This window comes from Papaver somniferum, chromosome 1 (assembly GCF_003573695.1).
Source record: "Papaver somniferum cultivar HN1 chromosome 1, ASM357369v1, whole genome shotgun sequence".
NCBI lineage: Eukaryota > Viridiplantae > Streptophyta > Magnoliopsida > Ranunculales > Papaveraceae > Papaver > Papaver somniferum.
The window spans coordinates 110,412,430-110,425,692 of NC_039358.1; the positions used below are offsets into that span (position 1 = coordinate 110,412,430).

Below are 13,263 nucleotides of genomic sequence, written 5' to 3' on the forward strand. Positions count from 1 at the left end.
TAACTTAGAAATTTAAAATCATAAACTTAGTTATCATAATATCACTTTTATTTTCCTCATCTTCTCTTCTAAAAGGAACTTATCTGTGAAATTCCGATTTCAAATTTTCATCATCTTCGATTTGTAAAATTTTGATCGCCGATTAAACACAATAGTAAAATGAATTGCACGAAGAATCGTAATCATTCTAATCGTTCTTCTAACCCGCGAACTGAAGAAGAAGAAGAAGAAGATTAAGAAGATTAAGAAGAAGAAGAAGAAGAAGAAGAAGAAGAAGAAGAAGAAGAAGAAGAAGAAATCAAATCGAGTAAGGTTATGTACAAAGTATTTCCTACAAACCCATGTCTTATTTTCTAGAGTTTGATTGACATATTAGGTTTAAATCAAAAAAATCCCGGGGTGTTATGGCATTACAGAGTGATGGTTGGATGAAAATTGAAACGAGTTATCTCATTGTTCTCCATTCTGAAAGTGTTGATGACAAGTTCGGCTGATCAAATTTTTTTCTTCAAAAATCAATCGAACCTAAATTCGTCAGTTACAGAGTGAAGTTCGGCTGATAACTTGTTAGCCGAACCTATGTATTTTGAAAATATACCTAGGTTGGACTGACAAGTTATCAGCCGAACCTCTTAGTATTCTTCATATACGAAGAACATCCTAGGTTCGGCTGATAACTTGTCAGCCGAACCTACGTATATTTAAAAAAAACATAGGTTCGGATGACAAGTTATCAGCCGAACCGTTCTTGTGGTCATTATATCTAGGTTGTAAAAATTCAATTTTTTGACAAATTCAACTCATAAAAAGGACATTAGACCTTGTTTAGAAGTCTACCTCTGTATTGACAAACTTTAATTATCTATTAGTTCAGCCGATCTCAAAAGCCTAATTTCTTATTCTTCTTCTTTAACAAATCCTAACCTAACTATCTCTAAAAAAAATCACTTTGAAACTAACACTATGTAATCATTGATATTAACCATCAATCATTAATATTAGATTCTAATTATTATCATTAACACTAACGAAGTAAGGGCATCATTGTCATGATAAAAATATGTTAGATAAGGGGTTATTGATTTTACCACATAGTGACTCTATTTTGTCATTACCTTGTATACTTCAAAAAATTTGAGTATGCCTCAAAACAGGATTCGTTATTTTACTAAACTGTGGTCTAATCTAATGTGGTTGTAGGTATCATCCCATTAGCATGATTGGGCTAAACTATGGTACAAGCAAATACGATTATCGATGGAAGCCCATTAGCTTGAATGGGTTAATGACCCATAATTTTATGTGTCATTATCACTAATATATTTTTCTTTGTTTTTATTTCTTTTGAATGAAAACTAATATTAACATTTTACTCGCTTCGCCTCTTTTTTTTATAGGGACGGCGATGTGGAGTATGGGGCTTCATGGATCTGGTAGATCCAAATTATTTGTATTTGCGATGGTAGTAGAGAACTGAGTCGAACAACGATATTTTCAGATAAACATTACTATAACATAATGGTGTTTTGAGATAGTCCCACTGGTACACAGTTGTGAATATGTGGTGGAAGTGGTGAAAGCTTAGGTAATATAATGCAAGGGAAGGCAAACCAAACAATGTCTTGGAGCTACGTGGAAAAACCATAGAAGAAAAGAAATAAAATACAAGGGTGTCAACATTCTATCAAATCTTTTTGTTTAACCTATATAAGATACATCTTTGAAATAATCTCCGTTCGAGATGGAAAACAAACCACCAAGGTGTATACTAGCATTTTTACTTTAATTATAAAGAAAAAATTACAACACGTAAAGTAAAATAAACAACACAACACACGAAATTTTGTTAACAAAGAAAACTGCTTGGAAAAAGAAAACAGAACCTAGCACCATTTTGAATACTATATTTATCAGATGACCCATAATTTTCTTAGTTTTTATCACTAGTATATTTTTCTTTGTTTTTATTTTCTTTTGAAAGAGAACTAATATTAACATTTTACTCGCTTTGCCTCTTCTTTTTGTAGGGACGGGTATGTGGAGTGTAGGCCTTTGTGGATCTGGTAGATCCAGATTATTTGTATTTGTGATGGTAGTAGAAAACAGAGTCGAACAAGGATATTTTCAAAAAAAACATTACTATGATAGAATGGTGTTTCGAGACAGTCCAACTAGTAAACAGTTGTGAATCTATGGTTTTGTGGTGGAAGTGACGAAAACTTAAGTAATATAATGCAAGGGAAGGGAAACCAAACAGTGTCTTGGAGCTATGTTGCAAAAGCATAGAAGAGGAGAAATAACATCATTTCGAGGTATATGAAAAGATGAGGGCATCAACATTCCATCAAAAAAAATTGTTTAACCTATATAACATACATCTTTGATATAATCTTCGTTCGAGATGGAACACAAACCAGCAAGGTGTATACTGACATTTTTACTTTAATTATAAAGAAAAAAATATAACACGTAAAGTAATAAACAACACAACACACGGAATTTTGTTAACGAGGAAAATTGTTTGGCAAAAAAATCTCGGAACCTAGCACCGTTTTGAATACTCTCTTAACATTCTTGTTTATTATACAACTTCGGTCTGGTGCAGTTGAGAAAGAATAACCTAACTCGCAATTACTTTGTTTTCCCAGTATCCACAATCATTCTTGACCCGGTGCACCTGGATCCTTTAACAGAATTTTGTTACCGCCAAGAGTTACTCCACAGTCCATCATGAAAACAATTTTTATTTAGCCTCCAACCCGACGATTAGGTTTCATTAGGAATGTCAACCACATGGTCAAGGAAGTGTTGTACGATTCTAACTTGATTTCAACCACGAAATCTAAAAGTTATGAATTTTCCAAGTCAAGGTTCTTCTGTTTAATCTCCAAAAAAAACTCGAGTCACCAAATATTATATTTATAAGATCTAAACTTCTTTATCAAACAAGGTTTAAGTTCACAAGGTGAACAACATGATTCAACACGAGTTAAATTCAATCATTTGAGCACCGATTATCTCAGTCAATCAAGTGTAACAGATGTTCACGTTACCAGTCCTTCAAATCTTCAATCTTCATAGTAATAATTAACCCTTGCAAAATGATAATTTGATTCCATTATTGATAGCTTCATAAATCGGAGTCTGTAAATATTGACTTAGTCAACAACATTATCCACAGATTATGAATCACTTGAATCTGTAGAACAAGGTTTTGAGTCCCATGTCAGGGTTATTTAATGTTTGATAGTTAGGTTTTGTCTAGTTTCAATGATTGGTCTAACATATGTCCAACTTAAGGATTGGTACTTGGAAATCACATGATTTTTGTTAGAGGGAGAGCAAAAAGCGATTTGAGGAGAGCGAAAATTGTTGTTGACTCGCTAATTACATCGATTCAAATAAAAAATATCGACTCAGACCATATTACCCTTAATAACACACGCTCTCTTCCCATGCTCACCAACCTTAACCCATTTGTTAACCAAATTTTTTTGACAAAATTTTAGAACCAAAATCACGACCAACTTACTCCTCCTCCTTCCTGCAGAAGCAGTAAAACATCCATAACCATTGCTCAATCCATTATGCGTAAGCAAATCGGGAATCCGTATATGGATTTCTTTCAAGTTGTAAATGGTAATTAATCTTGGATTGTGTAAAAGCAGTACTAACTAAAATTGTTTGATCGGCTGGTGAAGTAATTCCCTTGTTTCAAATACTAGTGCAATACTAAATTAAGGACAAGCAAACACTTATAACATCTATTTGAAATATTACATCCATTAATTCATCCTTGGTCTGACGATTCCTCGGCAAAACAACCCCGTCAAAATAAAAATAAAAAATCAAAGCAAAAACAACTTTATGATTTATTCATAAAAATTAGATCACCAATATGAATTGCAGATGCAAGAGTACTCTGACGGGTTTAATTTGACTACTCCGCCTATAATATAAAATGTAAGTTAATAGTACGGATTAATTAGCTTGAGCACAAACCAGATCATGGTAATTGCTCAACAGCAAGTCCCAGTTTTTTGCACATTTAAAACCCCTTTATTAGCATAAATATTCCCTAAATTCCCAACATAAATCATTGGGTACTTCTGTATCAAATTTTTGTTGTATCTAAATTGCACCCACTTCAATTCTCAGACTAATCAATCAAATAAGCCGGTAACTCAGCCATAACTTTGACATCGATCTGTTCAAATTAGATAAGTTGGATTAACACATCAGTCCGAAAAAAGAAAATTTGCTGACTCACATCAAGATTCTACTGAGTTAACAAGTCAACAACGATTTTTTCTCTCCTCAGATCACTTTTTCCCTCCCTTTCACAGAAATCAATCACATTGGCCCATGTTGATTATTATTTCTTACGTTTGAATTCATTTTGTCAAATAATTTACACGAATTTACAAATATATCCGATATGCCCCTAACATCTAACGATTATGATGTAACAATTATCCAACAATCATGATTCACTTGACCAAATTGATTTTCTACTAAGATATTCACGTGACTAATTAATTTAAATTTCTCGTCACATGAAAACTTCGAATGGTTGTTTTTCCGACCAAATTTTCCTCCAAATCCGAATCAAATAAGCCGGTAACTCAGACATAACGAATATGAATTGCAGATGTGAAAGTACTCTAACGGGTTTAATTTGACTACTCCGCCCACAATATAGAATGTAAATTAATAGTACGGATTAATTAGCTTGAGCACAAACCAGATCATGGTAATCGCTCAACAACAAGGCCCAGTTCTTTGCACATTTGAAACCCCTTTATCAGCATAAGTATTCCCTAAATTCCCAACAGAAACCATTGGGTACTTCCGTTTCAAATTTTCGTTATATCTAAATTGCATCCGCTTCAATTCTCAGACTAATCAATCAAATAAGCCGGTAACTCACCCATAACTTTGACATCGATTTGTTCAGATTAGATAAGTTGGATTAACACATCAATCCGAAAAAAGAAAATTTACTGACTCACAACAAGATTCGACTGAGTTAACAAGTCAACAACGATTTTTTCTCTCCTCATATCATTTTTTCCCTCCCTTTCACAAAAATCAATCACATTGGCCCATGTTGACTGTTATTTCTTACATTTGAATTCATTTTGTCAAATAATTACACGAATTTACAAATATATTCGATATGGCCCTAACATCTAACGATTATGATGTAACAATTATCCAACAATCATGATTCACTTGACCAAATTGATTTTCTACTAAGATATCCACTTGACTGATTAATTTAATTTTCTTGTCACATGAGAACTTCAAATGGTTGTTTTTCCGACCAAATTTTCCTCCAAATCCGAATCCAATTCTTACTTAAGTTCTTTCTTCATCTCACTTCAAAAGCATATTCAAACCATTGGCAATCCCCCCACAAGAACCATGACGCGCAGCTTGCACAAAGCTAGAGCAGAATTGGTTTCGTCAGTTGTTGGTAAGTGAACCTGGATTTGTAAATAACAGTCACTCGGGCATTTTCTCGAATAGTTTACAAGAATCTTGCAAACTAGTAATAGGAAGAACTTTGTTGAGTCTTTTTTCTTGCTCATTTATTTCCTCGCAAAATTGAATTCATACACAACCCATCTTTCATAACCTTAAACATAATTCATTTACATTTATCCATTCAACCATAATAATCAATGACAGTACACCGTCGTCTCCACTGTAATCTCGCAAGAAGCTCTGAAATCTTCTGCACTCATTGCCTATGGATAAATGGCAACATCCATTCCCGTGATTGACTTCTCATCCAAAATTCTCACCAATTCGCTTCAAACTCCTTGTTTGTGATGTCGGCTTGGATTCCAAAACAAACCTACTTCTTCTGATTCTTCAAGGACTAGAATCATTCCTTAATCTCCGTCACTCACCATCATAATTAACGGGAAAAGCTAGCTTTATTGATGATGATTGAGGTGATGAAGGTAAAAATAAAGCAACATTCATTCTGATTACAATTCTTAATCGAATTAATTAGACATAAATGGGTTCATATATAAAAGATCGAAACCCTAATCCTGTCCCTAACCAACAATCATTTGACAATGGAATATAAATCATTACTTAGACCATTAGGATTTTTCTGAAGTAGGCAAAACTAAAACTTGGGAAAATTGACAAATTATGAAAACATAATAAAATAGGATCGCTTGTCGGAGTGTTATATCCATGTGACGTACCGTTAATATACCAGCGTGATTTCCGGGCAGGGAAACAAAAAAAAGAATACAATCTCTAATTCATGTGAAGAGAAAATAAAATAAAATAAAGTTAAAAAAAAATAAGAAAGAAAACCCTTCCGAGACAAATAAAGTCGACCTAATAATACTACTGCGATTCATTTTTCTTAACTCAACTTTCTCTCTCCTCTCTCTCACTCTTTCTTCTTCAACAAAACCAATGGACCGGATCTGAGTAGATTTCTTAACTATTTTTTGTTTTCAACAAAACCAATGGACCGGATCTGAGCAGATTTCTTAACTATTTCTTGTTTTCTAGATTAGTTAGTAGTTTTAGCTTAATGTTCATAATATTTTCTACTTATCTACACCATTATGGTGATTTTATATACTCTTTTGAGATTTATCTTCGCTTTAATGACGGTTCTTGGCTATTGGGTTGGGTTCCAAGATCGATAGTGATGCTGTCCCACGAATCTTCATCGGTGTTTTCTTTGACGACGGAAGCTTCATCACTAGTTACAAAAGATTTGAGCAAATCACTCCTAGTTTGGGAGCATATCTTTCTAAAGAAGAAAAACAAACTAAATATTTAGGATTTACTTCCGAGAAAAATCATTCTTCCTCCGATTTAATCATATCTTATTCATACTTGTATTTATCTTGCTTCGATAATCCTTTTCTTTCTCTGACCGGATTTCGGTATTGTACTTTTACTATTGCTTCGATAATCCTTTTCTTTATCTGACCGAATTTCTCGGTATTGTACTTTTACGATGTGTTCTTGTAACTTTGAAAAAAAAAAAAAAAGTTGGCTCACACGATTAGAATGGCCAACGGGAACAACCATAGGTGGGGATTAGGTAGGGGGAGGTAATGGACCTTAAAAAGCATGATTTATATGGGCTGATATCAACTCTACTAAGGGCTGATACCAGTCCATATAGGACAAAAAGATCCTGACGATTCTGACCGCTGGATCGATGGACTGGTATTAGCCCCTAGTAGAGGGGGTATCAGCCCATATAAATCATGTTAAAAAGGCAGTCAGAAATATCAAAGGAAACAAATTTTCCAACACGTGTATTTATTTTTTTTTCCATTTACAATTTTTCCTACCCTGTCAAGAGCCCAACATTAAAAGTTACCTCATATTGGCATTTGCCCAATTGAACAAAAGATTGGGCAAATAGCACTCCAATGGACTGGACTGCTCGTACCCAATGAAAACAAAAGATTGGGCAATTGCATTTTTCACCGTCAGGAGCCAAATATACAAAATTACCTGAAATTGCTTTTTTCCCAATTGACCAAAATTTTGGGCAGTGACTATTGACTCTTGAATTCCCCCTATTTCGGCTAATCTATGTTGGACACTGGACAAGTTAGAAAGCGACCCACACACTAAGTGACTCAAAATACTTCACTTACTTCCATCATTATCTTAGTTTATCACCACGACCTTTCCTTGCTGCAGTTCCGCTAGTGAAAGCCGTTTAGCATTTTCAGCTGCTCGCACGTAATAGTACAATCTCCAAAGTGTTCCATTATCCTTCATAAACAAACCACGCAACCAGTTAACATATAGCGGCAAGAAAATGACCTAGTGAGTACTCATTCTGTCCTTTTCATATGTTACCTCCTTATCCAGATCAATGTTCAGCTCGTAGAACGTTTGTCCACCTTTTGGTAGCTTTCTACGTTTGATAATTTGTACAACTCGATCTAGATTTTTTGGGGACAGAGTCTGAATCAGATTCCGAAGTTGTTGCTTCTCGGCAATGTTCATTTGTCTGCAAATTCAATTGAATATAAAATATTAGTATCTGTAATCAAAACAACACAAGAGCAAGGGGGCAGATTTCACAAATGAAGTTCTGACATGCAACAAATTAGTACCAAACTGGAAAGCTCATTATGTTTTTCTTGTCACACAAATGATGTTTACTAATTCTAAGTTCAGGCTAACTAAGGCAAATGGATAGAGACACATGTTTTATTAGAAAAATGAAAGTTCTAATTAGCATTGCCAAAATCACTCAACTAGAAAGTTACTAATTGACGAGAATTACAACAAATCCCCGGAAAATCTCTATTTTTATTCTGGGTTTCATGAACAAACCTGCACTTGGAAACTACGATATCAAGAAGTTCTTCGAGCTTCTGCTCCATGTGTTCTAGCTGAAAAAAGAGAAACACTTAACTTCAGGTAGGCTACAGCTCTTATTCTAAAGTATCGCAAGGATCCATAAGGACCATAACCATGAAGGGATACATTCAATGGAATAATAATCTTCACAACAAACTACTCAAGATAAATTTTTTTTACCTGTTTAGCTAATTCATCATTATGTTTATACAATGCTGCCTTAGCTTGCATTCCACCATCCTCCAGAAGAGTAAGTAAATAATCATTCACCTGGGAAACATGTAAGACCCATGACCATGAGTAGTTTAATATACAGTATAGCTCCAGAGATGGACGACATAGATAAACCCCAAAGAGCAAATATGAATTAGGCAAGTTCTATCGCAGATTAATCCAACAGATTGTTACCGTTGTTTTATTCCTGCTGAGTAATAAACTTCTGATCTTTCAAAACACACACACACACAGAAACTTCTTACAAACTTGAAGAATAACCACTAACACGTCAAGAATACCATGGGTAAAATTTCAATTGGGTGGTTGCATTTTTACTGTTAATGTACTTGTAACCCAATATTTTTTTATCTTTTTTGGAAATTAACATGCTTTCTCTCCACATAATGCAACTCTTCCAAACAAATGCTGCAACAGACATACCGCTGGGTATATGAGCTTACAGTTTCTGTGTCGTCCTCAGCACCTTCAGCATCTGACGCAGCTTTCTGTTTTTTGTATCTGATCCCACAAGCGTTACACAAAGTCTGAAACAAATAAACCTTCTCAGATGATATAAATCAAACTGCCAACTGGGGCATTGAAAGTGACAAAAGGGTTTGGCTGATCACCTTAGCCCCACTGGGTCCAACTCTCCATTGAGGTGTCGTTGGTGAGCTGCAATTACTACATCTTTTTCCCTTCCCACCCTTGCGGCCACTTTCATCGGAGACAACTGTGTCTGAACCTGATCCCTGCTACCAGAAAAGAAGATAAGCAATCACAGCAAATTCACACTTAATGGGAGCTAAATCAGAGCACAAGTAAAAAGTGCGAACCTGCGCAGAAGATTGGGGGCCAATGGAATCACTACGTGTAGGCGTACTTATTGAAGTGGAAGAAGAGGATGATCTTTGCTTCTTAGATGGAAGTGAGCTGACAATCCCACGTTCCTTGTCTTTTAAGGACGATGTTATCCTGTGCATACCTAAAACAGGCTCCACCATCTGCATTCAGAAAATGATTAATCACCAGAACTTAACTATCTATATTCTTCACAATCAAATTGTTTAAGGGAATCCCTTTGTTTATTTGTGTGAGTCTTTGTTGTGGGCGCGTGCACCTGTGTGCATTTGAATGGATTTCTAATACAAAAAAACCCACAACACGTGCCTCGTCAAAGAGTTGGATAACCATCAAGAAAAAAAACACAATGGCAGGTCAAAAATCAAGTCCGTTTCTAAGAGTCAAACTCTTAACATTTCTAAATTCTCTGTTTTGTGTCATCATGGAAGAATTTTAGGCCAATAAAGAGTAAAAATTACCTGATCAACTTCCTTGCTTAGGTCAGTGACACCTTGCTTGAGACATGTCTTCAAATTTTTCAAAGAGATGTGTGAAAGACCAGGCCTAAAGCTATCGGAAAAAAATGCACCAAGTTCTTCAACAACTGAAACATGGCTACAATCATTTTGGCGGTAAATACGTTGAACTTCAGAAATGTAATATTCCGCAGATTTCGATTCAGCAAGTGAAGCTTCTGACATCACCAAGGAGTATTGCTAGCACTGCATGTGACAATCAATATTTGTCAGCATAGTCACATTGGAAATGAAATTCAAAATATAGAAATCTAGTAACAAAGATGTAGACAGAGTAACACAGACAAATCCATTCAACACAATTCAGCTGATTAGCATATCAATTACAATCGTTATGACCTGACCCTGTTGAGTGAGAGTTATTGCTTTTCTAGTTTTCTATCTCTTCGCTGTTTCCTTGTAAATATACATTCGTGCAATCAATATAACAGGAAGGCAGTAGGTGTTCCGAGAGTTTTACTCTCCTATTCACCCACCCAACTACAGTAGCATCTTGGCCACTGTCATCAGAGAGAGATGGGAACCCTGTTCAGATAAAAAAAACTTGACAGTTACTAATAAAAGGGAAGACACAGTCTGTTATGATTGATCTAGCAAATCAGTTACAACACTTGCCTCATACAAGGAGGCTATATTTTGATGACTTAATACAGCTATTCAAACATCTGCATCATACACAGCAAAATTCTCATTATATGATTGTATTACCTAGTAAGAACACACGAGTACGAGTTCCAAACTCAAAACTTAAAGATATCATCAGCTTACAACTTTTGCACCAATAACTACCTGCACAACCAGGATAACCATCTTATTGTACTATACACCACACAAAGTTGGAATCTGTCATCTGCAGACCTAGTCTTTTGACAATCAACACATACTAAATTCAACGAGTCGGCAACCACAACTTATACAAAAAATTTAAACTCATGATATGACAACTGCCTCTAAAGCCATAATTAAGGTCGGTCATACACATATCCCCAACCAATAGATGCCTTGGATTTTCAGATTTTCCCAGACTAAAATGGAGTAAAGATGCAAACAAAAGACTTACATAACAACTTAGAATCACAAACTACTATTCAAATTCAGAAGAAAGGGATTGACAGGAAACAAGCATTTGATCAAAAAGTTCATTCCCAAACTAGTACTTCAACATTTTACTGAAAATGAGGGATACTATTATACACCTACATGCTCAAAAGCATTATCGAGCATAGTCCAGGAAGTTCTCCGCACCATGTATTTCATCTTTACCTTAAATCACCTACGCCATTCTATACCTTGAAATCTTCTAAGGCAAAGAATATATCTTTATTATGAGATAACTAAAAGATCTGAAACGATTAAGTTTTTGGACCACTTAGTCACCACATGATGTATACAACCGATATCAACGCAAAAAAGAAGCATCTTTTTATCCATTTTTAAAACATTTTAACATGATGTAATGCTAGAATACTAATACATAATGATTTACGATGAAGATGAAATACATACTACGGGGAACATACTAGATATGCTTTATGTAAATAAAATTATTCATGAAAACATCATGATTTTCAGATCTAAGTGCTTGCATTCGGAAAAAATTTGCATGATATAAAAGAGAAAAAAATAATTACAAAAAGCATTTTTAATTGTACTTTCCATGGATCTTATAACAGGAAGAGCCTAACAATCTCAAAACTTCCAAAAAAAATCCATCCAACTTTTAGTTTCTTTTTGTTCAGATCTAAAATGAAAAATACAATTAAATATCAATACTGCTCACTATTGCATAAAGTTAATTTTCTCATCTTATATCATGTAAATTTTCTCCGAAAACTACGCTACAACTGTTTGATTCTAAATCCATTTTCACTTTTAGATCCAAATATGATGGTTTCACAATTAGGTATTAAAAAATCTCCTTCCAGTCTCAAACAAATATTCTCATCATCATCGTCATCAAGCTTCAATGATACAGCATGAATGGTAACAAAACCTAAAGAAACGGGAAAGGAGAGGAAAAATCAAGAACAAACCCTAGATTTGGTTTTCACCTGAAATAGCCGAATATTGGCCGGGAAGAAAAGGGGGTTTTGATTTCCGGACCACACAGTTTGTATGCTCTTCGGATCCTTCCCCTTCACCTTCTAGGTTATCGTCTTCTTCACCTTCTAGGTTATCTCGTGAAAAGAGAGTGACGGTGGAGAACATAATACAGAGAGAGGTCATATATGTACTTACATAGAGATAGAATTGGTTCATCTTTCCTTAGGTAGACCCGATATTCCACCCGATGGAATGCCATCTGTCTTTATTTACTGCCTTATTTTACGGAAACGGCTAAATGAGATGCCCATTAACAGCCGATATATCCTTCCAATAATAACTCCGTTTCTGGACTGATTTTCAAAATTAGTCTTTGCGACGAACTAAAGTCTGGCAGGCTATGGTTTCGAATTTCAATTCACAAGTTGGATTCTAGATTTGTCTCTTGACTACGACATGTGTGTACGTCGTGATTATTTTATAAAGTTTCACATCAGCTCGCCCATCGGAATAGGTCATGGGAGTACAGATTTAGTTTTTCTTTTTCCCTTCTTTTTCTCTTTTTATGTCCTCTAACGGTGGAAACTTCATAGTGCTAAGCAAAATGGGCGCTGCTACACTTATCGACGCCTAATCCTACAAAACGTCTCGATTGGGAAATGAACGGATGAGATCAAGGCTCTCAACATCTGCATAGGTAAAGGATATGTGGGACCCATCCTGTATTACACGCGGGATCAAAAGTCGGGAATATGGCTCGCTCAACATATCATTCCCAAAGCAAAATAGCATTGAGCATCATTTCTAGAACTTTATGTTGACTGTCAATCAAAGTAATGTTGAGTGTCACTTGGATTCCCGTTTCCTCTTAAAGCATTGGATATACATCAGATCACCGGTTATGTGTAGACGTCAATCGGATTTGCATCGAGTGTCGGTTGGATTAACGTTTTCTCTTAGTGCGTTGGATTTAACACATATCAACGATTATAGTTACATGGTAAGCGTCAGGTGATGTTTTGCGGCCAGATCCAACATTATTTCGATTCATACTGTGTGTGAACTGGATTACCGCTTTCACTTGGATTTGAAGCTCCCTTGAAACATGGTTTGGAAAAAATGTTGAATTGCTCTATTTAGAAAGCGAAAACAATAATAATCATGTACTGCTTACTTCAAAGTTTGAACAAGCACCTCCATCACCGTCCGGTTACCAAGGTGTGACGTCATCAGCTCATACACTACAGAG

The 13,263-nt window shown here is 35.3% G+C and overlaps 1 protein-coding gene across 5 annotated transcripts; it reads right to left on the reverse strand.

Moving 5' to 3' along the window:
• Positions 1-7,288: 7,288 nt before the first annotated feature.
• LOC113296379 (GATA transcription factor 9-like) lies at positions 7,289-12,428 on the reverse strand. 5 transcript variants are annotated; one of them, XM_026544709.1, is made up of 11 exons: positions 12,023-12,428; positions 10,680-10,760; positions 10,316-10,496; positions 9,915-10,157; positions 9,429-9,596; positions 9,222-9,344; positions 9,054-9,137; positions 8,557-8,646; positions 8,350-8,408; positions 7,867-8,020; positions 7,289-7,779 (listed from the first exon to the last, which is right to left on the reverse strand). In XM_026544709.1, the coding sequence occupies exons 4-11, from the start codon at positions 10,134-10,136 to the stop codon at positions 7,672-7,674; spliced, it is 1,008 nt and encodes a 335-aa protein (XP_026400494.1). In that variant the 5' UTR covers positions 10,137-10,157; positions 10,316-10,496; positions 10,680-10,760; positions 12,023-12,428; the 3' UTR covers positions 7,289-7,671. The 5 variants fall into 5 exon arrangements, with proteins under 5 accessions (XP_026400494.1, XP_026400487.1, XP_026400500.1 ...); XM_026544702.1 differs by having other exon boundaries at positions 10,311-10,496; XM_026544715.1 differs by lacking the exon at positions 10,680-10,760 and having other exon boundaries at positions 10,311-10,496.
• Between the last annotated feature and the right edge of the window lie 835 nt (positions 12,429-13,263).